The sequence below is a fragment of the Tauraco erythrolophus genome, chromosome 5 (assembly GCF_009769465.1).
Source record: "Tauraco erythrolophus isolate bTauEry1 chromosome 5, bTauEry1.pri, whole genome shotgun sequence".
Taxonomy (NCBI): Eukaryota; Metazoa; Chordata; class Aves; order Musophagiformes; family Musophagidae; genus Tauraco; species Tauraco erythrolophus.
The window spans coordinates 14,481,674-14,504,168 of record NC_141469.1 but is presented as its reverse complement, the minus strand read 5'-3'; the positions used below and the strand labels follow the sequence as shown (position 1 = coordinate 14,504,168).

Below are 22,495 nucleotides of genomic sequence, written 5' to 3'. Positions count from 1 at the left end.
TCCTCATCTATTAAAACATATAAGCAGATCAGTTTAAAGTATATCTGTTTTTTTCTGCTGAATTGGTAAGATTACCTACTTGTCTGAAATTAAGTGTATTTTAAAGTATTCTCTGAGTTAAACTGAGTCAGAGTCACTGTCTCAACTTGAGACAGTATAAATCTTACAGAAATTTGTTTTTTTTTCTAAATTTGAAAGATTAGGCTTCCGTTGTTTTTCCGTTCTTTGTCAAGGGAGGTAATGAATAATGCGAGTTTTAATGATCAAATTGTCATTAGCACGATGAAAAGAGAATAAATGGATATGAAATTTGAAAAAATACTTAATCTACTCTGAAAGTCAACTATAAAAGAAAAAGAGATGCATTGCTTTGTATGCACAGTACTACATACTCGTTTGTTGGTTGTTGGGCGTTTTTTTTCACTATTATCAAGCACTAGAGTTTTATTTTACACTTGGAATTTCAATTTTAGTTTTGCCTGAAATATCAATCAGTGATGTCCAACAGCTCTTTAAGCTGACCCTGGTCCATCTGCTTCCAATGACCACTTTACCTTTCCACCATCATGAAAGTGAATTCAAGGCAGTGCTTAAAAACTAGGCGAGATCCATCCCCTTCCCTGCCATCCATATTTATTTTTAAGGAATAACTTCCAGTTTCCTAACTGTGTGCAGAGTGCTTTTTCACTGAGTGACCAGTATTTCCCAAAAAGCCTCCTTCTCAACAGCAATGCTGTGTTGCACCTCTCTTCTTTCCTACCAAGCACATTCATCCCAGAGTAGCTGACAGCACTGTGCATTGAGCTGTTTATGTTGGTGCACTACACGTAGGCAGTAGTAAAGCATTGCTGTTGGAGGAAAAATATTTAACTTGAGAGTTTTAGATTGCCTCTGGGTAGAGAGTCTCTTCTCCTCTTGCCAGCTGCTCCTGCTCTCCTAGAACCTCCCTGCAGGAGGCAACAACGCATGTTGTCATGTATAATACAAGAAAAGGTGGGCACATTGCCACTTGGAGCTGTTTCTGCTCTACATTTCTGACTGACTACTTAATGTGGTTGGAGCCACAGAGAACAGATAAAATGGTACAAATACTGGCATGGTACTCAGACACGGGTCTGAAACACTGACCTGTATGTGATACATTGCACTCCAAAGCACTGTCGCATCGCAAGACGGTGTTAATCGTGCACGTTAGTTAAGATATTTGCTTTATCTATGAGCATGCCTCAAAAGGACCTGAAGGTAATATATGTCTATCAACCCACATGAAAAAGACAAGATATCTTCAGAGCACTGGGGAATACAGTTGCTGTGTCATGCTAGGCCCAAGTAAAGCGTGCAACTGAAGTGGCATGTATGGAAGGGCAAGAGATGACTGAAGAGCTCTGTAGTGAATTTAGAAAGCTTGAGAATCCTTTAAAAACCAAAAGACCCCTTCCGGGACTGCACTGGCCAGCAGTGCTTAGGAGGAAGGCATCCAGTCAGGTGCAGTGACAGGGAAAATATTTTTCCACTCCCACTCTCTGAAATGATGGAGTTGAATTGTCTTTTAATGATACTTTCAGAACAGATGGAAATGAATTACGTTTTTTGAATTGGGTGGATGAAAGAGAATGATTTTACAAGTTTGTTTTTAAATGTCCTAAGAGAAGTGCTTAGCTTTCTATGATGCCAAGGCCTAGCTCTTCATGGAGATGATTATGAGTATGGACGCATGCCTGCCAGTGCCACAGCAGAGGCTGCAAGAGAAGTGCCACTATGGCTATTTCTAACTAGTAACACCTAGCCACGTTTGCCAGGACTCCTTAACATCCTTAAATGGCTTCTGAAATTTGGAAGAAGTAGGTGTCAATGTGTTGTTGCCTTGTCCCAGTCTGCCTTGTCCCAATAGGGTAAAGCCCTGTTAGATTTCCACCTTCCCTGTCGTTGGCTTGACTTTTGAGCTTAAAGAAGCAGTAATGAGAGGGAGCCAGAGACCTTGTTTCTCCTGTTCTTTCACACCACAGTAGTAAACTTATCATCCAATTAGCTCCACAGCAACTGGCGGGGAAACTGGTATCAGGGGAGAAGCATCCTGCTTAGGAATCCAGTAGGGTAAGCATCCTGCTTAGTACTTCGGTGTATCAAGAATTAAGATGTACTTTCTTCTGATCCCTCACTTCACACAGAGGGCTTATAAGAATGCTTACCTGAGAGGCTGTGGGTGTATTTTGTCTTTTAACCTGGCACATGCTGTAAAATGATCACTTGTGAAGGTAGTTCTTAGGCAAATTAGAAATAGACCACTTAAGGTGAAAGGTGGGTGGTGGAAAGTGTACTAAGCTACAGGAAAACATTATAATAATAGTAAGCATTGATAAAGAATGTGAAATGGATGGATTTCTCCTTGTGGAGAATAATGGGGAGTTACTTGATTTTCATTAACTGGAAACTGCTTTTTTATTTGAGCACTGTTCTTAGCAAACTGCAGAATTTCAGCAGCCCTCTTGGAGAAACGTGACCGTCTTTGGTGCAGACAGAATAATGTTGCAATGAACGATAGACACATCTACTTTTTCTGTCTGCCTGTAATGATGATTTCTAATCCCAGGAACCTCCTATGTGGAGAAAAAGAGCTGTGGGACAGGCCTTTACTCCCTCTTGCGTGCCCATATGTAGAAAAAGCCGGATATATGATAATAAGAGTGAGCTTTCTGTCAACAGATGTTTATGAATTTTGCTTCTAAACCCTCAGGGAATGTTTGTGAGAATATTGTACAGGCATCATCTCAATGCTGGGTTAATAGTTGGTTGGAAAAGAGAAAAGTGTTCTTTGCAAAATGAAAACGAGGGCTCATGTTTGTGTTGCTGGTGCAATAACTCCAGATGCTCATTAAGAGCTTAACACTCGTTGTGTTGAGATTGAACTCCCCCAGCAGAGGAAGGAAAAGGGAAATTACGTTGCTGCAGCCGCACTGAGCAACTTGAGTGACTAGAAAGCCTGTAGTTCCTTGCTACTCTCTGGTAAAACTTGCAGCTATTTGGGGTCACAATTTTTGCTATTTGCAGTATTTCATTGCCCTTCATAGAATCCTTCTCACAAAAGTAATACTTGTGAGTGGTGGAAATCAATTATTTCACCTGTATCCTAAATGTTTTTCAGGAACGTTGTAGGTACATACAGGATGAATCTTTTGAAGGAACCTGTCTTCTGTCTTTGGCTTTAAATTGTATCTACACATGTGGATATCAGATAGTTATATGTCTAATGGTTTGTTTCGAGTGAACAGGTGCAGATATTTGTCCTTGTTAGATTGTATGTGCAGAACTTAAATATTTTGTGGATTAAATGCGGTTCTGTATGAAAGTGACTAGCTGCTTGCCTCTTGTAAATCAACAATACCTTTTCATAGTATGGTTAAGGCATGAGTTTACCTAGGGAGAGCATCAGACCATAGTTTCTACATCCACCTGTGACACTAGATGCTCACTTGTCCTTAAGGCAGCTCTACAAGATCTTTCCAGGAATTAGATTTGGGGAGCTGGAGGAGAGGATCTGTGTGGCTGTACAGATTCAGTGAGTACATGCTTCTGTCTGCAGGGCAGGATACCCGTTTGTCACGGGATGTACCCTCAAGCAGAGGGAATAAGGAAAAATCAGATCGCTCTAGTCAAGATAATGGCCTAAGTAGTGTGAAACGTAATTAAATCTTAGATTAAATGCTTGCATTAGTAGTAGTTCTGACTTTGCCTTCCCCCAGCTTCCAAGTGTTACCATTTATATGGAACTGTGCTATTTCTCTGAGTTTTCAGTTTTCTTTAACCTTCTTTCTCATTGTCTTTTGCAACTCCCTTTTTACACTTCAAGGCCTGACGTACACATAATGCTTCTGGCTATTGTATCATAGAGTAAAAAGAAAAGCAGTGATGATAACTGCCCATTTTTAACCCTCAAGCAAACTCTTGTTGGTCTGCATTAGTTTCAGAATGACTCAGCATTAAAACATGTACATGGGGGGTTTTTGTGGGTGTGTATTATTTTGAGTTTAGTTTGCTTGCTAGCCTTGTGTACAGCCTTGTTTCTAGTACAGCTTGTTTTTTTTCCTTTTTTCTTGTTCAGCTTCGCAAAGGTAGGTGTGTAGGAGCTTTGATTTCTGCAGCATCCAGCACCTGAAGGACCCTTTGGGTATCTCTGTTCCAGAACAGCTGGCTCTTTTGCTCTGTGTTCTCTCTTTAGCTCTCTGCTTGTACAGAATTTCTTCTATCACTCTATTACTTCTGTAATTCTCATATTTGTTATAAACTTGGTTAAGTGTGATGGCTGCAGTTTGTGTGAGAGGTGAAGAACCAAATTGAAATTGTACTACCTAATAAACATATCAGGACAGCAAGTTTCTAATTCTAGTCCTTTAATTTTACATTTGCTTTAACGGAGTAACTGATATGATAAAATAAGAGGGTATGTTACATTATCAAAAAGAGGTTGCCAAGCACTATGGCAAAACTGGCAGTTGCACACGAGATTTGATTTGGCAAGTCTTTGAGTGTCTGTGCTCTTACTGTATTATTTCAAATATACAAACTGCTCAGTTCCTTGTGATAGGACCTGAAACTCTGCGTGCATTTTTGTGTTGAGTTTGAAGCACGTGTTTTCCAGTGTCTAAAAAGCTCAATTTCAGTTCAGTCATTTACACTGCAAGAAAAAACTCCATGACAAAAGGCTTAAGTTGGTGGTAGGCTGAAGAACGAGAGAAATGGTAATATTCTGGCACTTAATGTTTCTAGAAATGCTTCTAGTGATTTTCATGTCCCTGTCTCCACTTTAAGGTGTTAATAAGAAGTCAGTATTGTCTCTTTTTTTCTTCTTCAGTAATGTGAAGTGATAATTATGCACTTTTCAGGACAGGGTGTGGGCCAATGTGGGAAAGAGTTTAAACTGCGTAATTGCCATGGTGGACAGACTGCTTGAAAAAGATGTCAGCAACATTAAAGAGGGAGAAAATGACCCTTCAGCAGCAGATTGCAAGGTGTTGCATACAGGTGGTAAGCAACCTTTTTTATTTTTTTTTTTTTAAATCATTGATTAGAGTAAATAAAAATGAAAAAAGTGATGGAAAAATGAAATAGAGAAGAGTCAATAGTATCTTTGGGAGTGCTGATGGCAAGGTTTTTCACAGTTGCAGCCTTGAATGATGGAAGACTATTTATCAATTTACAGCTCCGTTGTGCGCTCAAACTGCTTGCTGTGCTCAATTTTTCGTGCTACAATGAAAACCTTTTGAAATCACAATGTTTTCCTTTGAAAGTTGATGTAGCTTAATTTATTTTAGATTTTACTTGAACATACCATTTTGAGGAAAATTTGGAGTGTGTCTTACCCCGTAAGAAACTTGTAAGGAAAAGTAAACACTCTGTTTCAGTGTCATTCTCCTCTAAACCCTTCCACTTTTCTGAAGTGATACGCTGATTTCTGTTTTCCAATTTGCTAAAATTCAGTTTTCCCTGAATATAGTTATAAGTCTGTGTTAATACAGAAGGCTAAGTAAAGTGATTCCATGAGATGATACAAAGGATACTTTTTCCACAGCAGGACCTTGTCATCAAATCTTCTCATCTTCCCCTATGGCTACATTCCTTGTTGCTTTCTCTAAGCATAGACTAGATCTGCTTCATAAGTCTTACGAGACTTTCTGACATGCAAGTGTGTTGCTCCTTAGTGATAGGGGTGGTAAGTCCAAATATAAGGAAATCAGAACCAACCCTGTGCCACTCTTCACTTAAAAAAACAAACAAACAAACAAAAAGACAACATAAAACCCACAACCACTTTATTTTATGGAGCTTTGTAGAATTTTGGCTTTTTTTAATTGTGTATTTTATCCTGTATTTTCCTTTGCATGTTCTTCCCCCTTGCCCTGATTTTAATGACAATTTTATATCAAGGGTTTTAAAGTTAATAGAACTAATTTGCAGCTTTTTTCTTAGGTAATAGAATGAAACCTATTGATTTAGCTGTGTATCATTTGTGTAGTACTGGTGAGTGTTGTGCAACAGATTTTGGTTGTAGTATTGATTTTTAATGCAGCTGCAACATCAGCATTTTTACCAGTATGAGAGATTTGTGCTGGCATCCTGGAATTCTCATTTTCAGTGCCAGATGTGTTGGACTTGGTTTTATATAAATAGTCCAGAGACGAGAGTATTTATTTTCTGCTTGCTTCTCTGAGTTTCTGTCTACCAGGCAAGTATCCTTCTAATGCTAGAGAGGGGGTTGATATCATCTTTGTTCTCTAGTGAAGCCTTGCAGGTGCAAAGTATCAACAAAGTTAGCTTTCCATGTTTGTCAGACCTTTTTCCATATGTAGATGTAGTTGTCAACTTGAAAGAATCTTTAGAAAGTGAACCCAAGCATAGCGATTTTGATGAAAAGAGCAAAATCGAATATTTGTTCTTGTGCCTAACTCCCTTCTCCTCCTCCTGGTGCTAACCAGCTTTTAGTAATGTCTGTTAGTAATGTTTTCAGATAAAGTCATAGAACACTTTCCCTCAACCTTCTCCCAAGTTACTGCAGTGCACTTGTGTGTTTATTCATAGACATGCACGTACTGGTTTTTGTCTGTATTCCATAGTTAAGGAACAAAACTTCAGATTTCCCCTTCTCTTCCCCAGTCTGAAAACAGCCACGATTCAGGATAATTCTTTTTGGATGCTTTCTGACATACTTGGCAGCATGAATGTTTGCAGATTTTCTTCACTCTCTTCAACTCCCTGAACAAGTCCTCTGTTATTCTGTATAAGCCATGAGATGTATTTAACCAGTCCCTTGGAGTCTTTCATTGTAGTCATAAAAGTGTGATCTTGGCTTTGATTCAGGCTCACACCCTACACAGCAAATGAAATATTGGTTAGAGCTTTTAGCTTACAAAACCAAAAAACTTAAGAGTTACTGCCTTTTAAGTACTATAATAAGCAGTCATCAAATAGAACAAAAGGTACCTCTTGCTAAGCAATAATGACGATTGTAATGGTTAGAAAATTAGAGATGTCTTTCGTTCAGCCGAGGAGTTGTTGTCTGGAGCTGACAGGCCAAGGACACAAAAATACCAAGTTATTTTGGCACTGGAATAAATTATTTACTTTTTCCCTCGTTTCAGGACCTTTCTTATTTCTCTTGAGTCAGTACAAGCACTCTTCTGTGAGAGCAGAGTCAGTGCTTCTGCTGAGTTGTGCTGAGTGTTCTGCAACACCCATCACATGGAAGCTGCAGGAGACTTGTGGGGTGGATCGCTTTATTTTCGTGTTCTGCTTTTTGAGGAAGACATCATTTTCTAACAAGGTTTTCATGAGAGCATCGTGCAGTGCCTTTGACAGCTTATAGGACTTTCAAGGTCATGCAGAAATAGAGACGTTTTAAAATTGCTTTCTTTTGTAGGACTAACTTAAAAGATGGAGCTTTTTGAAGAACCATCCAGGTGTGTGCCAAAGCTGGTTGCCTAATGGTTTTCAAAACCATTACCTTTGGGGCCAGAGTTTTTCATGCTTGACTTCTCTAAGAGAGTGTGGGTTTATATGTTTGTTTTTTTCTGCATCTCCCTCTCTGAAGTTTGACATGAAGCCCTGAGGATCCAACGTGAAACACCTACATAGAGGCTGAAATTTTAAGTTTAGGGTTATAAATTCTGCCTTAATTCTGCTCCATTTTATATTTGAAGCCTGGCTCTATGGTTTCGTAACTTTTTCCTAGATATAAAATCATACTGTGTTTGCACTCATAGATACATTTCTAAAATTACAGAATTTTATGCTACATACAATTCACACACATTATGTACGTGAAAAGCTTGCTGTATCTTGTGATAATACATGATACAATCATTTGAGCACAATGTATTTGATTAACACTGGAAATGTATGGGCACAGGTAGACCTTGGAGTCCGAAACTGTTTCAGTGCTGGAGTTGATCCTAAGAAAAGTTGTGCTGCTGTTTGTAAGAAAAATGAGGAATACCCAGTGTTTTGACCAAAACTTTGAAAAGTATGCCTTAAAATATAGGACGAAATGTTTTCTTGTATTAGTGAACCTGAGTGTTTTATTTGACATTTTTTTCTAGTATGTAACAATGACAAAGATGTCAAAGAATGCACTCATTTTCATTTTAGATGGTAGAAAATGTTATCGCAATAATTTGATGGTTTTGAGCAATAGCATATTCCTATAACGATATATGTTGTCATATATTCAGACCTTCCTAAGATGGGTTTATATTTGCAATCTCTTGTTTTTTCCCCAACATGCTTATGTTTATTTTTATGGAATCTTTGTAATCAGAAATACCGCTGGCACTTTTTTCTTGTACTTACCTTTCAACACGAATTATACCTTCCTTAGCCTAACTTTTCATGCAGTCTGACCTTTGAGTGTATTCCTAAAACTGAATTTGAGTTATCAGTTACCAAGGTAACATACTATGGATTCATCAGTTGCAGGATTATGATTTCTCTGCAGGATAAATCTGCAGTCCTCGGGAGGACTAGATGGATTTTAAAGGAGAGGGATTTTTTTTATTCTTTTAACCCTAGGCCGGTTTGCCTTGAAGGACTGCTTGACAATATTAAATTCTTTTTATTTCTGCCTTTTCGTTTTCCATGGGAGTCACAATGCGAAAGTTGTCCTGCAGCATCAGAGGGTGCTGGTGAAACACAGTAGTTTGCTCTTATGCCCCTGACAGATCTCCATGTATAGCTGTGCTGCTAAAAGAGACTGTTGTTTCCATCTGCTCTTTGTAGCACACCGTCAGCAATATCACGCAGCCATTCCTCCACTGGCTCTGTGTGAGTGCTCCCTAATTTGCTACATACAAAATCCACCACGTTATCTCTAACCATTTAAGTTGGCAGTGTGATTGCATCTGGATTTTGCCTGAAGTGGATTACGGAGTCATAAACTATGTTGCTGGGCAGATGAATTGGCCAACAGTAACTTGCAGCGTAGGTAGCAAAGAGCACCTGGGGAATGGTGCCTTATTTCTTAGCTGGAATGAAGGAAAGCATCCGTTCATAGCCACGTTGCTACGGGCATATGTGGGATAATTTTGCTTGAATAACCTGATACTGATGAGGACTCTCTAAGTCTAGATTAAACCTTTCTGTCTTTCAGTGCCCTATGGATGAGCACTGCATCCTTTTAGTGCATCCCTCCCAGTGCAGTTCTGGTAGAAATGTGAAATAAAACTGTGCTCTGGTTTCCTTTGCATCTTCAGAAGAAGAGCTTTTACTGTAAGTTATCATTTAGTCAAGAAGATGAAAACTTCTCCCTTGGTCTGTGTTTGCTTGAGTAGTGGACAATATTTATATTGAGGAAACAAAAACACTTCTGAAAAACTTTCTCTTCCCTCCCTTTTCCTCACGTTTTTCTTTCCTGTTCTCTCAAGCTTCTCTTTGCATGAACTCTATTTCTGCACTTTCTTTTTCTTTTCCCTCTCACTTTTGAATCATCCTTCTCTTTTTGATGGGGTCCTTAACTGGGCTGTATGTAGTCCAGTGTATAAGACAACCCCTTCAACAGTCCTTTCTCTAAGTAGGGAAGGGAAGACTTTAACTGAATCAACAAACTATTTTTTAAACAGGACATCAGAATATTAATCGCACAACACTTCTAGAGCAAAGCTTGCCCATTACTCCTGTTTTGTGTATATTAGATTTCCTTGGCTTTATGTCTGTTATTGCCATTGCTGCCTTTTTCTGTTTTTGTTGTGACTAAAGGTGCCGGGACACTTGTATATGTATGATGAGATGGTTTTCATTTTCACTATTAATCCACGTGACGCTATAGAAAATCTTAGATTATTACAATGGAATAAAAAATCCCCAAGAATTCAAAATTGTTCTTCTGGACACCCTACCTGTGCCAAGTAGACTGGTATTATATTAACTGCAGAAAATACCAGGAAGACTTATGCTGCAGAATTATGAGCATAAAACCTCATCCTTTCTCAAAGAGCTTAGTCCTTGTACTAGAGTTAAACTGAGCTCCAACAGCTGAGTGGCAAGATGAAGAAGTAGAAAGCTGACCTTTCTATGGTGCAAAATTGAGTATATGAACTCTACTAAGTCAGTTTTTAAACCTCCCTTAGGAAAAAAAAATAAAAATCAGAAAAATGTTCCTATCCTAGGTGAGTAAATTCAGACTCTGTGGGTTAATTATTTCATGCTATTTGCACTAGCTGATTTTGAGGAGTTTCTCTACTGTTTTGTGTTGGTTCGTTTGTTTTATTGCCTTTCTCCTGAAGGCACAGTTTGTCTAATGCTTAATTTTTGATATCAAGACAATTAATTTACATTGTTTGACCTTTATGATTTCAATCCTATCATGGACTGTTCATGCCTTTGGGTAGTAAGGGAATAAGTGGTTAGCTACAGTGAAAAGTTAAGTCGTGAGTAGCTCCTGTTATATTCATTACCATATGTCTGTAAGGCTCTCTGCTCCTTTTAAGAGTACAACATTATGCTTTCTTCTGCTTTTAATTCCATGTTTAGTTTTTAACTTCATACTATTCAAATTTTGAAGTGACTTGAAGCCATCAAAGATTTGCACTGATTTTTAGGTGGTGCAGACCTAGCAGTGACAGAATTGACTTTTTTCTCTGTTGCCAGGGCAAAAGGAGACAGGAGTGCTATTCCAAAGCCTTAGGGCTTTTCCTATTTGATTACCAGCATGTTTTAATAAGCACTTCAATTGACCTGACTTTGAAAAGAGCAGGAGTTTGCTTTCCTGCCAATCTTTATCAAATTTAACATGCAGTTTGACATATTGCAATTTGAATATTAGCATGTAGAAATGACTAGTTGGGTGCTAAGCAAGTCATTTGCCTGTGCAGGCGTGTCGATTAAGAGAACATGGGACTCAAGGACATTTTCCAGCAACCAAAGGGCAAACCCTGTCATAAACTGAACTTCCACAACTGGCTGCTAGCAATGGGAGTGGAGTATTTACTCAGTGCTTGGCTGCATGTACTGTTTTGGTTTAATCTTATACTAACTGCATAGTGGTGCTACTACTTTTTTTAATTTCATCCTTCCGTTTTCCATTGTAATGTGTTTGGCTTTTATGCCTTGTTTTAATTTCCTTTCCAACAGCTGACTAGCACAATTCTTCAATTGAGTCTCCTTACTTCATCAGTAGGCTTTGACTCTTTTGTTTGGATGCTAAATATTGCAAACAGGACAGGTGGTCCTTGTCATTTTAGAGACCTGAAAGTCATCCTGTAGTCTCCTTGTTGCTTCTGTTCTTGCTCCCAATGCCTTTGTTTTGAGATGTTTACTCATTCAGTTAATTCTTCAGTCTTTTTCAATGGATTTTCCACTGTGTCGAGAATCCAAATCTTGTAGTTTTTAACTAAAAAAATTTGACACCTGAAAAGTCAACATGTGTGTAAGTCCTTGAATGTGTTAAATACGAAAGCAATAATCTGTACTCTTCCCTTCCCTAAGTGATTCTACCAAGCTAACATCAGTCTCCACGGGAGTAAGGGTCCTGAGCCGTGGTTGACCTCCTGCATCATCTTTACAGCAACAACTGATTCTGAGCTGACTGCCAGTTTTCTCATGAAGGAATTGTTGTAGGGCATCTTGTATCTCTCTCCAGACTCTTTCAGATGTGCAAGAAGTAGCTTGTAATCAAGCAGTATCCTCGCATATCAGCAATGTTGTGGCAAGTTATATCAGGATCATAAAAACCTGAATTTAGACCAGCGTTTTAAAGCTCCCTTTAAAAATAATGTCTCTTTATGAATTTAATTGATATTTAATATTTATCCTTTATGTACAAGACAAGTTTATTTTTCCAAATTCTACTGGATTTACTTGCAAGCTTCAGAATACAATGGGGTTTTTTTGTTTCATAAACTTCAGTTTCACAGTGCTTCTCGGTTTCAAGGAGCAACTTAAAAGCTGCAGTCTTTGCTGTAAGTGCTTCTGATGGATATTTGGACCTTTCTGCGTTGTTAATGAATGACTCTGATTTATATTCTTGCTAGAGTATTTGCAACAAGATATGCTCCATAATAAGTGACATACGGCAATTTTAACAGACTGAAAACTGAGCAGCTATAGAGAATTTTTTTTTCTCTAGAGCTGTCTTTTCCGAGACCTCAGTCTGTGATACACCTCTTATTTTGATCTTGGCACACTGAACTTGCTTTAAAGTAAAAGGATAAACATGAGAATATACTAGTCGATTCATAAATATTCTGTTTTCCAGAAACAAATCTCTTAGATTTGCTAACTAGCTCCACCTTCTGGGGATTGGACATCCTTGCTAATTGTGAAGAAGAATTTTCAGTGTGAGCAAGGAGTGGATGATTGTTACGGATAACTTAATCACACAAGGATATAGTTTTATCTTGTTTCCTTTTGGCAAGTGCAATTCTATTGATATTCTATTATAAAATAATTTACCTTTCCTCAGTCGTTAGGGTAAGATGTCCTACGAAGTTACAATTTTTATTGTTTTCTACAAAGCAAAATACATATGTCTGAATTCTTTGGGACATTAAATATTCAGTAGCATTTATTTTTAGTATGTTGAGCATGAATGTCCTTTAATGAAAAAATGGCCTTGAGAATTTCAAATCTTTGAATTCCTTCTTAGTGCAACCATTACTAACAAAAATTACTTATGTTAGTATTCCAAATGTGTAGTCTCCCTCAAAAAATCCTTGTGAGAAAATAATCTTGAAGCTTCTGCAAGGTATGTGCAAAATAATGTGCAAAATCATAATAGAAGGTAGTTATCAGTGGTTTACTGCCTGCCTGGAAGGCTGCATGAAGTAGAATCCACTTACATTTGTTCTGGAGTCCAGTATTATTCAATATTTTCATTACCGACTGGGCTTATGAAATATGGATGATGCTTATAAAATTTGCAGATGCTTAAAGCTGGGAGAAGCTTTAAGCGCCATGGGAGCAGGATTAGAATGGATCTTGATGAAATAGAGCACTGAACTATTACGATGCAGTTCAGCAAGAACAAGTACAAAGTTATGTTCCTAAAGAAGCAGAAACACATGGTGCAGATTGGTTAAGTGGCAGCTCAGTAGAAACAGATCTAAGTGTGATGGGACTTGTGGCCAGTATGTGACCCCCCTCGTTTATGAAAAAGAGGGTCAGTAGAGTTCTTCAGCCTTATCCACATAACCTGAAATTGTAATAGCAGGTTCACAAAGTATGGCTAGTTCTAGAAATTCAGCTTTTTCTCTCTTGCCCTGGCTGTCAGTGTACTTGCAAGATCCTTTCAGCTCTGCTTTCCCATGAAAGTGAAATAGATGTCTATTAGCTGTGCCTTCAGGTCTACTTTAAATTGACCAGGCATGATCTCTTTCATTATTTGCTCAAGTCAGAAGCAGACAATGAACTCTGTTCTTACCACATACAGCCCTGTTCACTGATTCGATATACATTACATCTTTTGGTCTTCTGCTGCATTTGCTTTCCTTGGCATTTATTTATTGATTAATTTAACAAATTACTATAATTTAAGGTTTGAAGAGAGCTTAGATTGTCTAGTCTGTCTAGACTGACTTTCCAGGATGTCACACCTTGTTGTCTGCCTTATTCCTAAATTTGACTGTCTCACAACAGCCTCCAGCCTTTGGTTGTTCTTTCATTTTTATTCCCTAGAATAAACATCCCTGTTAGTACTTGTTATTTTCTCCTCCTGAAGAGGTGAAATCAAGTTGCCGCTCAGCCTTTTTTCATAGGCTTAAGGAGATTAAACTATAAATCTTGGTAGCTCTGCTCTGCAAGCTCTCTGTTTTTTTCAGCAGTCTCTTCAAAACATGTACACCAGACCTTGGCACATGGTGTATCAGTGCTCTCTTAGTCAATGGTGTGCATAAAATCACCTCTCTTTGCTGAAGCATGAAAGTGGGGATGGCTTATGTTCTGTTTTGTTCACGATGGCTTTGACTTCATAACTGCTGTTTTCTAGGGAACAATTCTTCAGTCTGTATTACTCACACTTAAATATGTATGACTGTTAAAACACGCGTTGTCTGACCACAAAGACATTATTTGCGAAGGAACCCAGGTTGTTCTCTGTGCCTGCTCTCTCCTTGTTCCTATCTCCTCTTTCCTGTGCCTTATTTTTTTTTTTTTTTTTTCCAGTTTCTCCTGGCTTTCAAGTCACTCTCCAGTCTTCTTGGCTACAGTTTTAGTCATTTACATATTTTTTTCTGGAGCGTAGCCAAATTGACTTTGCAACAAGCAGCTATGTCTTCCTGCCTAAAGAATTTCTTCAGTGCTAATGAGTCTTTCATTGGCCTGACTCAGAATGTTACCTGAAACAAAGTGCTGTTATCTTCCACCTAATCACAATTTAAATGGAACAGATTTTAATTATCATTGATTCTTAATTACACTAATCTATAGAAAATCTGAGTCACTGATGGACTGTGTTAAGTCAGTTACGCTCCTTATTTTTATATAGATACTTCTGGAGTGTTGATTTCTCTTTCATTTCAAACTATAACAATGAAACTGAGATGTAGATTCTGAAGGAGGGTGATTTCTTTTTTTTAATTATTTGCTCAATTTGGAGGGATAGGCAAAACCATATGCAACTGCAATGCAGGTCTGATTTTATTAAGTCCTGAAAAATTCAGGAACAACTTGGGCAATTGGGAAGTTTGAGTAAGCTGTTCTGATTTTCCTCCATTCCTAGTTATCACTTTGTTTCATTTGTAATATATTAAGGAGTCTCGTTTTTCAAGCGTTTTACTAGCTTCTTTTTTATGATATTCCTAGCATATATTTTAACAGAGCAAAACATGTTACAAAGTAGTTCTAAATCTCTGTGCTCAAAGTAGATAAAAAATGAGCTCAGGATCTCTAAATATTTAAAGAGAATATAGGGAGAAGCTAAAAAGAAAAAGCTATGTGACCTGAAGGTTAGTATTTTTCTAGCTTGTAAATTTAATAGATAATATCCTTCTAGATATCTATTTGTTCATCTGTTTTGCCTTCCAGCACCCATTTTTTTCTTAAATATAGGCTGTTCCCCCTTTCTTTTTGATGGTACTTCCTCTGTTTAGGTAGTAAGTTGTCAGTGGTGGAAAGAACAGGAGATCTTCACCTCCACTGTATTTATTTTATGCTAAATGAGTTTTCACATGTGCCCCTGTGTGCTCTGTTTATGACACATGAATGCAAATTTTACAGAGAATTTGAGTCTGTTAAAAAGTCATTGTTTCAGGATATAGTTAGACTTAGGCCGAGGATTTGGCCCCAGTCTCGGTGGTATGCTGGAGTCCTACCTCCTCTAAGCATGTTCTCCGCTGGCGTTTGCTGTACCACAACAGTTAGGATAGAGCTGCAGGGTCGTTTTAAAGTGTAGGACGATCTACGCAGCCACTGCAGCCCTCTTTCCATTCTGAACAGGATTTTCACTGCAAGTTTTCCAATTTGGAACGGATGATCTGTCTTGTTCTAGGTGACTGGTATGAACAGCTTTATCCCCTGGTGATTACGCTGAAGGACTGCATGGGAGAGGTGGTGACCAGGGCAAAGCAATCGATGGCGTTCGTTCTGCTCCAGGAACTTGCCTGTGGTTTGCCACAATGTTTGATGCTGACCCTAAGAAGAGACATCGTCTTTAGTCAAGCAGTAGGTTGTCTTGTGTCACTTATCTCCTACTGTTGGCGATAATTAAGCATACTATTCATGCCAGTGTTTGCGTTTGTCTTTTTTGTTGTTTTTTTCTCTTTTCTAATTTAACTCAACTTTTTAATATATTTCTCATTACATCCACTTAAATTTTTTATGATGTGATAAGAAATTAATAGTAAATGGAAAACCACAGTAGCTGTATCACTGAGTCAGAGAAGCAGGTCTGCAATGGACTAGAAAAGGTTACCTAATCTTCCTTTTGTCCAAAGAAGGATCCATAAAGCTATTTTTGGTCTTCCTAGATTATATGCCACTATCCTCACCCGTAGGTGAAATTGTCAAGTCTAGCCTTGAATATTCCTTGCTATTCAGGTTGGGTATTTTTTCCCCCTGGTCACCTTGGAAATGAAGAACATATTATTTGTTTTCAGTTTTTAGCAGTATTTTCTGTGATTGAAGACTATTAGCATGTCTCCTCTCAGACTTGTTTTTGCTTGGTAAATAACTGAAGTTCTTTTGATCTCCTGTAGATCATGTTTTCCAGATAGGTTTTTCTCCAAACGATTTGTCTCATTTCTCCCTTAAGTTCCATGTTTTTCTTAACATAATGAAGGAGTTAGGGTGCAACTGCCAAGGAGTTTCAGTTGCATTAGGTGCCTAATTGCTTTCAAATCCATGACAATTCACAGCCTTATATGTTTATAGCCTGCCAGCGGAGGTTCTGGTCTCGCTTATGTCTGTGTAAATAACACACAACACCACAAAGCAGATGAAGCTTATCTAATGTAAAATAAGGGAATATTTCACTGCTTTTTACACTAAAAAATGCCTCAATAATAATATTAATATGAAATCATGTCCGTAGTCACTAAACAGGAATATCTATGCTGTTTTCTCAAATACCTAAATATTACTTCTGTTGGGTATAATGATAGTAAGTCTCATTTTAACCGTGTTGTAACAGTACATCTGTTATTTTAACGTTTTTCTTTTCTTTATAGCTCGCTGGATTGGTCTGTGGGTTTATAATCAAACTGCACACAGGTTTACATGATCAAGGATTTTTACAACAGCTTCATACTGTTGGATTGCTTGTGCAATATGAAGGACTCCTTAGTACTTACAGTAAGTATTGTTCTTAGACAAAGTTCCTTATGCATCCAGACCAGAAGTTTACCCAGGAGGTTCTTATTTTTGCTTCCAGTAATTTGGCTTATCGAATCAACAAATACTAGCCTTAGAAGATGTTAGGCTTCCATATAGTAGCACAGTTGAAGTTGTTGATACTGTGTTGTCAATTTTGCACCAAAAATTACATATTGTCGTGGTTTAACCCTAACCAGCAACATGCATCTACTTGCTCACTCCCCCTTGGTGGAATGGGGGAGAGAATCAGAAGGGTAAAAGTGAGAAAACTTGTGGGCTGAAATAAAGACAGTTTAACAGGTAAAGCAAAAGCCGTGCAAGCAAGCAAAGCAAAACATGGAATTCATTCATTACTTCCCATGAGCAGGCAGGTATTCAGCCATCTCCAGGAAAGCCGGGCTCCATCGCACCTAACGGTTACTTGGGAAGACAAATGCCATTACTCCAAACATCACCCAATTCCTTCTTTCCCCCGCTCTATATGCTGAGCGTATGGTCTGGAATATCCCTTTGGTCAGTTGGGGTCAGCTGTCCCAGCTGTGCCCACCCCCCACACCCTGCCTCCAACTTCTTGTGCACCCCCAGCCTACTTGCTGGTGGAGTGAGAAGCAGAATAGACCCTGGCTCTGTGTAAGCACTGCTCAGCAATACCGAAAACATCCTTGTGTTGTCAACGTTATTCTCATCCTAGATCTGAAACACAGCACTAAACCAGCTAGTAGGAAGAAAATTAACTCTATCCCAGTCAAAACCAGGACACCCATTTATTTTATTCTCAGTTCCTCTGAGAACAGTAGTTGCTAATTATTCCATATGGAGTGAGCTACATTGTCTCGAACACAGGAGACTGCTTCCTCAGTACAGCTAGTGGAACTTTGTTTTTAATAAAAACTGTCTCCATTTATATAGGCGTTTGGCCTGACCCAAAATAGCAGGTTTATACAGCCAACTTAAGCAGCAGATTTAAACAGCTACTGACTCTATCAGCTTCTGCCTTGACCATGCCAGCATTGGTTATGTGAAGATAGCTTGAAAACTGATTCCTACCTTCTTACAGATGCCATCATTTGATAGGTATTAAGAAAGACGTTTGGAGGGAGAAACTGCCATATGTTGCAAAATGCTTTAAATTAGATGTAATAGAATCCTTCCCCAAATTAGAGGTTTTGACCAGAGTAGAGGGATTTAGCATTTGTGCTGCTCTTTAATGCACAGGCAATTGCAGATCCTCACTTGGAGATTGCTGTCAGGCTCCCTTTTGCATGATATTCATTGTTGTTATTCTCAAAACCTTTATCCTCCATCAGCAGGGACAGTCTTTAAAAATAGTTTCAGAATAGACGAAAATGGCTTTTCTGAGGTTATTCTATGCACATATAGAGCAGGCTGATTTTCAGAGGTGCTTAATACCAATAGTTATCATGTAGGCCACAGAGAATTGTCAGCAGTTCTAAAAATCAGTCTACGTTTATGTAGGTTACTTTAATGTGGATTTAGGGCTATGCTTTTTAGAGGCACAGACTGGAAAATATAATCCTCATATTCCTTTAACCTATTCAGTGACTGATCTGTCTACTCTGTTAATAACCTCTGTAATCTTTCCAAATAGGTGAAGAAGCAGGGATGCTGGAAGACATGGCTGTGGGAATTTCAGATTTGCAGAAAGTAATGTTTAAAGTCATTGAAGCTAAATCAGAAGACTTTTTGCCTGTTATAACTGGAAGGCGGTAAGAACTCTGTTTCCTGGAGCCCATGGCATGTAGGTTTAATCTGCAGCACATGAAAACCCAAACAATGGTTTGCTTGTTGCTGAGTTCTGTTAGTACTGCTGAGTGCAGTAGTTTTGCTTTTCATGAGGTGAATGGAGATGTAACGAGATATTTGTAGGGATTTGCAAAGATAGTAGCAATATGGACTCTTGGGTTACTTTCCTGATGAAAAGCTAAAAGTTCTCCTTCTATTAATACAAATTAGTCGAAACAATGTCTGGATGGTACAGAGTTTCTGTTGCATTTTTCGTATATAGATACTGTGTCCAAGAGTAGGGTCAATATTTACACAAGGGGTCTCCAACAGAAGAAATCTTGTTCCTGAGGTGTCCAGAACTTGTATTTCAGTGTCACAAATTAAATTGTGTTTCTAAGAGTTAGGCCTTGATTGTCTTAAGATGAAAGCTGAAAAACTTGGATGCCAAAACTTAGCCTTCATTTTTCAAAAATGACCACTATCTTAGTTACTGAAGATCTCACAGGCCATATGCAGCCTCAGAAATCCTTGCGTAAAGCCACCGATGCATTATGCATCTCACATAAGCACTGCTGAATATCAGGACATAAACTGGAATACTTCATTAATTGTGGCTCTAACAGGGTTAACAAGATTGTTACACAGGAGGAATGAGTTTTTCGTCTTCATTATTATTCTAGTCTGAAGCTCCAAATGTTTTTACTTTTGCAGAAATCACTTCCTTAATAGTATCATTATTCTTAAGATGGCTGTAAATTAGATTCAGCAAAAAGCAGCAACTTTTAGAAAAGATATGTTTCCTCTGAAGGGGGTTTTCACCACTGATTTACTTAATTATTCTGAATCATTCACTCTGGTCCTATGGGCCTTCCAAGAAAGGACTGAAATAAATAGCAGGAAGGCCAGAGTATGATAGGCAACACGTCGGGAATAATTAAGAATAATTATAGTGTGTAGATAAGACAGAAGAAATACATCCTTTGTAAGTCACAGCAGTCAAAAATCTTGAAAAATCCAGCAGCTACATTTAATGGCTTGCTGCCATTACTGCAGTACACTGAACTGTCACACTAGGAGGTCCTGGGTTTGAAAGAGACTTGAGCTTTAAGCTGCCTCAGGCATTCTGGATTGATGGAGTAGTCAGTCTTTAGGAAGAAGAGTTACTGCCTGTGATTGCTGTACTGTACTTACTGGCAGGTATTCACTGGATGGAATCCGTATCTGACAGAAAAAAAAGTAATCTTTAAGGCTTATGTGGAGGAGCCCCATTCCTGTTAGAGCTGTGATGAGACAGCTCCTATCAGACAGCATTGGAAGTCAACCAAGAGAAGAGAAGACAGTGGCAAAGCTAGTTATTTTCTAATCAGTGTTTAAAAACCTCACCATTTTTAGATCATTTTGATTGTTATATGGTGTTGCTCGATAAAACGAGACCGAAAGACTGCAGAAATGCAAGACAGAAAATTAAGCTACAAATTCTTATCTTGCAGAGTCAGAGTATTCGCTTGTAAGTGTTTTTCTGGGGAAATGGTTAAGACTGAGATTTTTATGTACGCAAACAAGTCAATCCAAAGAGCATGGCACTGACTAGCAGTGAGAGTGACTGACCCTGACCATCCTGCTGCAGTGAAGTTCTGTTCAGGCACTCGGGTTCTTTTATTATAGGCAAAAGTCATTAACACTTACTTTATAAAACTCTTTGATAGAACATAATTGATTGTACGTATGAACTTTGAGGCACCACAGGGTTCAATACCATGTTTTCAATGGAGCCCACGATCAGACTAGTGCTTACAGCCACGTTGAAGTGATCTAAAAAGTTGTGGCTTAACTGAAAGCAGAGCTGGGTAAAGCACCTCCCAGCTGAGATGCAGTGACTGACCGTGTGTGGGAGGGGTTTCTGTTACAAAGCAAAGGTGTGCGTAAACAACTTGGTTTGTGTTTATTGCAGTGAACTAAGAGTGCACAGTTTCAGCCAACTGCAAGTAGCTGCAGGGTCCATGGCCCACAGCTGCATGGGGGTAGTTTTTAGAAGCCTTCTAACAGGACTGCAAGTGTTTGTCTATCTTCAGATGTGATGATAACAAATACTAGATGATAAGGCAAGTGAAGTCAAAGATATATTCATAAGCAATGTTGTTTTAGTGCAATCATATCTATTTAAGTATTTAATACCTAAATTTGTACAATTCGTTCTGAAAGAGGAGATGATGTATTACTTACCCTCTTAAACATGCTGGATTTCTCCACCCTTATTTCCTGAAAGATCTCTAAATGTTAAAAATTATGTAGGGATTTCTCCTTTTTGTTGGAAAAATGTAGTAGCTGCCTTATCCATCTCATGCCAAAATCACCTGGTGTCTCTGTACTGAGTCCAACCATAAAAGAGAGAAACTACACAGTGATAAAATTTATTGCTGTATTACTGTTTCTTTTTAAATAGAAGCATAGGACTTGTAAGATTTGTAGTAAATTCATGTTGAACAAGTCCTCTCGATTTCAGTACTTTGAATTCTTTTTTTTTTTCCTTTTTTTTTTCCTCCCCACCTGACTTCAGTACCATTCCTGGACTTTCCAGACATCTCTGTCACAGCTTTATAGCCTTTTCCTTACATGATCAGAAGTGGTTTGTTTTCATTGTGCAATTGGTTACAGATTTTTGAAAGTTACCAAGGATTCTCTGAGACTTCAAAAGACATTCTGAAAAAGAAACAAGCAAATAAAAAAAAAAACAACCAAACAAACAAAAACGGACAAGGGGAAGCTCTCAAATGGTACTGACGTTAATTTATCATGCCTCAAGGTCAGCATTTCTCAATGTTATTTCACAGACTGAAAGATTTGTAGTGATTTTGGGGGTGTGAAATGTAGCAGTGCAGTGATTCAGTGCTGTTTTGGTTCAGTAGCGTGTGCTCTCTGAATGAGACTAAACCAACGCTTCTTCTCAACTTCATGAACAGACTCCACCACAGAACAATGTTCTGGTAGCACTTGGCAGCAGTTGAGAGTGCTCACATGCAGGCTGAGAATGAATGCTGCCACGCAAAGGTCATTTGTAGAGAGTTGTTTACTGTCATCCTTGCTAACTCTCTATTTCCTTCATGTGGGTGAATTAATTAAACAAAACACAAATGAAATAGACTTATCGGAGTAGTAGAACTATTTCTTTTTTTGCCCCCTTTTTTCCTTCTTCTGAGACATGTCCGCCATTCCAATCTGATAACCCCCCTCGGTAGGGAGCATCTGGCATTTGCTCACGGATTACGGACTGGTTCTAGCCTGTACCAAAGCATATGCTGTTGCTCTAGCTCAATTTAGTTACTTTTCAGTCACAAGTCTCTACTGGATCCATTTTATTATGTTTTCAGACATATGGGCAGGATAGAGGTTCAAACATGACCACTAGCTTTTCTAAGCTGCAGCAGTTAATCCAAGCACCTTCTCTGAGATAATGCTGCTCATCCCTCCAGCTTGCCGAGGGTGTCAGACTGCAGAAACTGCCCTTTTTCTTCAAGCTTTTCTGTCTTTTCTCCCCCAAATTCTACACATGGGTAATCCAGATTGTATTTTAATTCTTTAGTAAGCACATGGTTGATTAAAATAAGTGTTGGAGAGACTTCATGATAGATTATTTTAATAGGTGCAAACAGTTTTCCATCTTAAGTTTACGTGCAAAAGATGTGTGACTTCCTAGGCCTTGTTTCTGTAGGTGGGATATAGATCCTCCTTCCGTCTTGTTGTAATACTCACCCATCTTGGTGGTATCCCAAATGTGCTCTGCAGGAGAGAAAATTTCAGTCTTCATTATCACTTGGCCCTCTTTGAATGTTTAAAATGTCAGATCCTGGAGGCTAATGGATTTGCTTCTAGTCTGTTCTTTTTTATTAGACTGATTGCTCTAATAACGGAAAGCAAGCTAATAAAAACTAAGTTAACAGCATGCCATTGTTTTTGTTGTGGG

At 38.5% G+C, this 22,495-nt stretch overlaps 1 protein-coding gene across 9 annotated transcripts in view; it reads left to right on the top strand.

Moving 5' to 3' along the window:
• Positions 1 to 22,495, top strand: part of INPP4B (inositol polyphosphate-4-phosphatase type II B) — a 282,937-nt gene that overhangs the window by 214,243 nt on the left and 46,199 nt on the right. For 8 of the 9 annotated variants that reach the window (XM_086612544.1, XM_086612542.1, XM_086612548.1 and 5 more), the window contains 4 exons: positions 4,881 to 5,022; positions 15,467 to 15,639; positions 16,644 to 16,767; positions 18,398 to 18,515. In XM_086612544.1, the coding sequence (XP_086468670.1) occupies positions 4,881 to 5,022; positions 15,467 to 15,639; positions 16,644 to 16,767; positions 18,398 to 18,515 (557 nt within the window). The remainder of the gene's footprint in view (positions 1 to 4,880; positions 5,023 to 15,466; positions 15,640 to 16,643; positions 16,768 to 18,397; positions 18,516 to 22,495) is intronic. The other variant, XM_086612550.1, reaches the window with a different exon arrangement.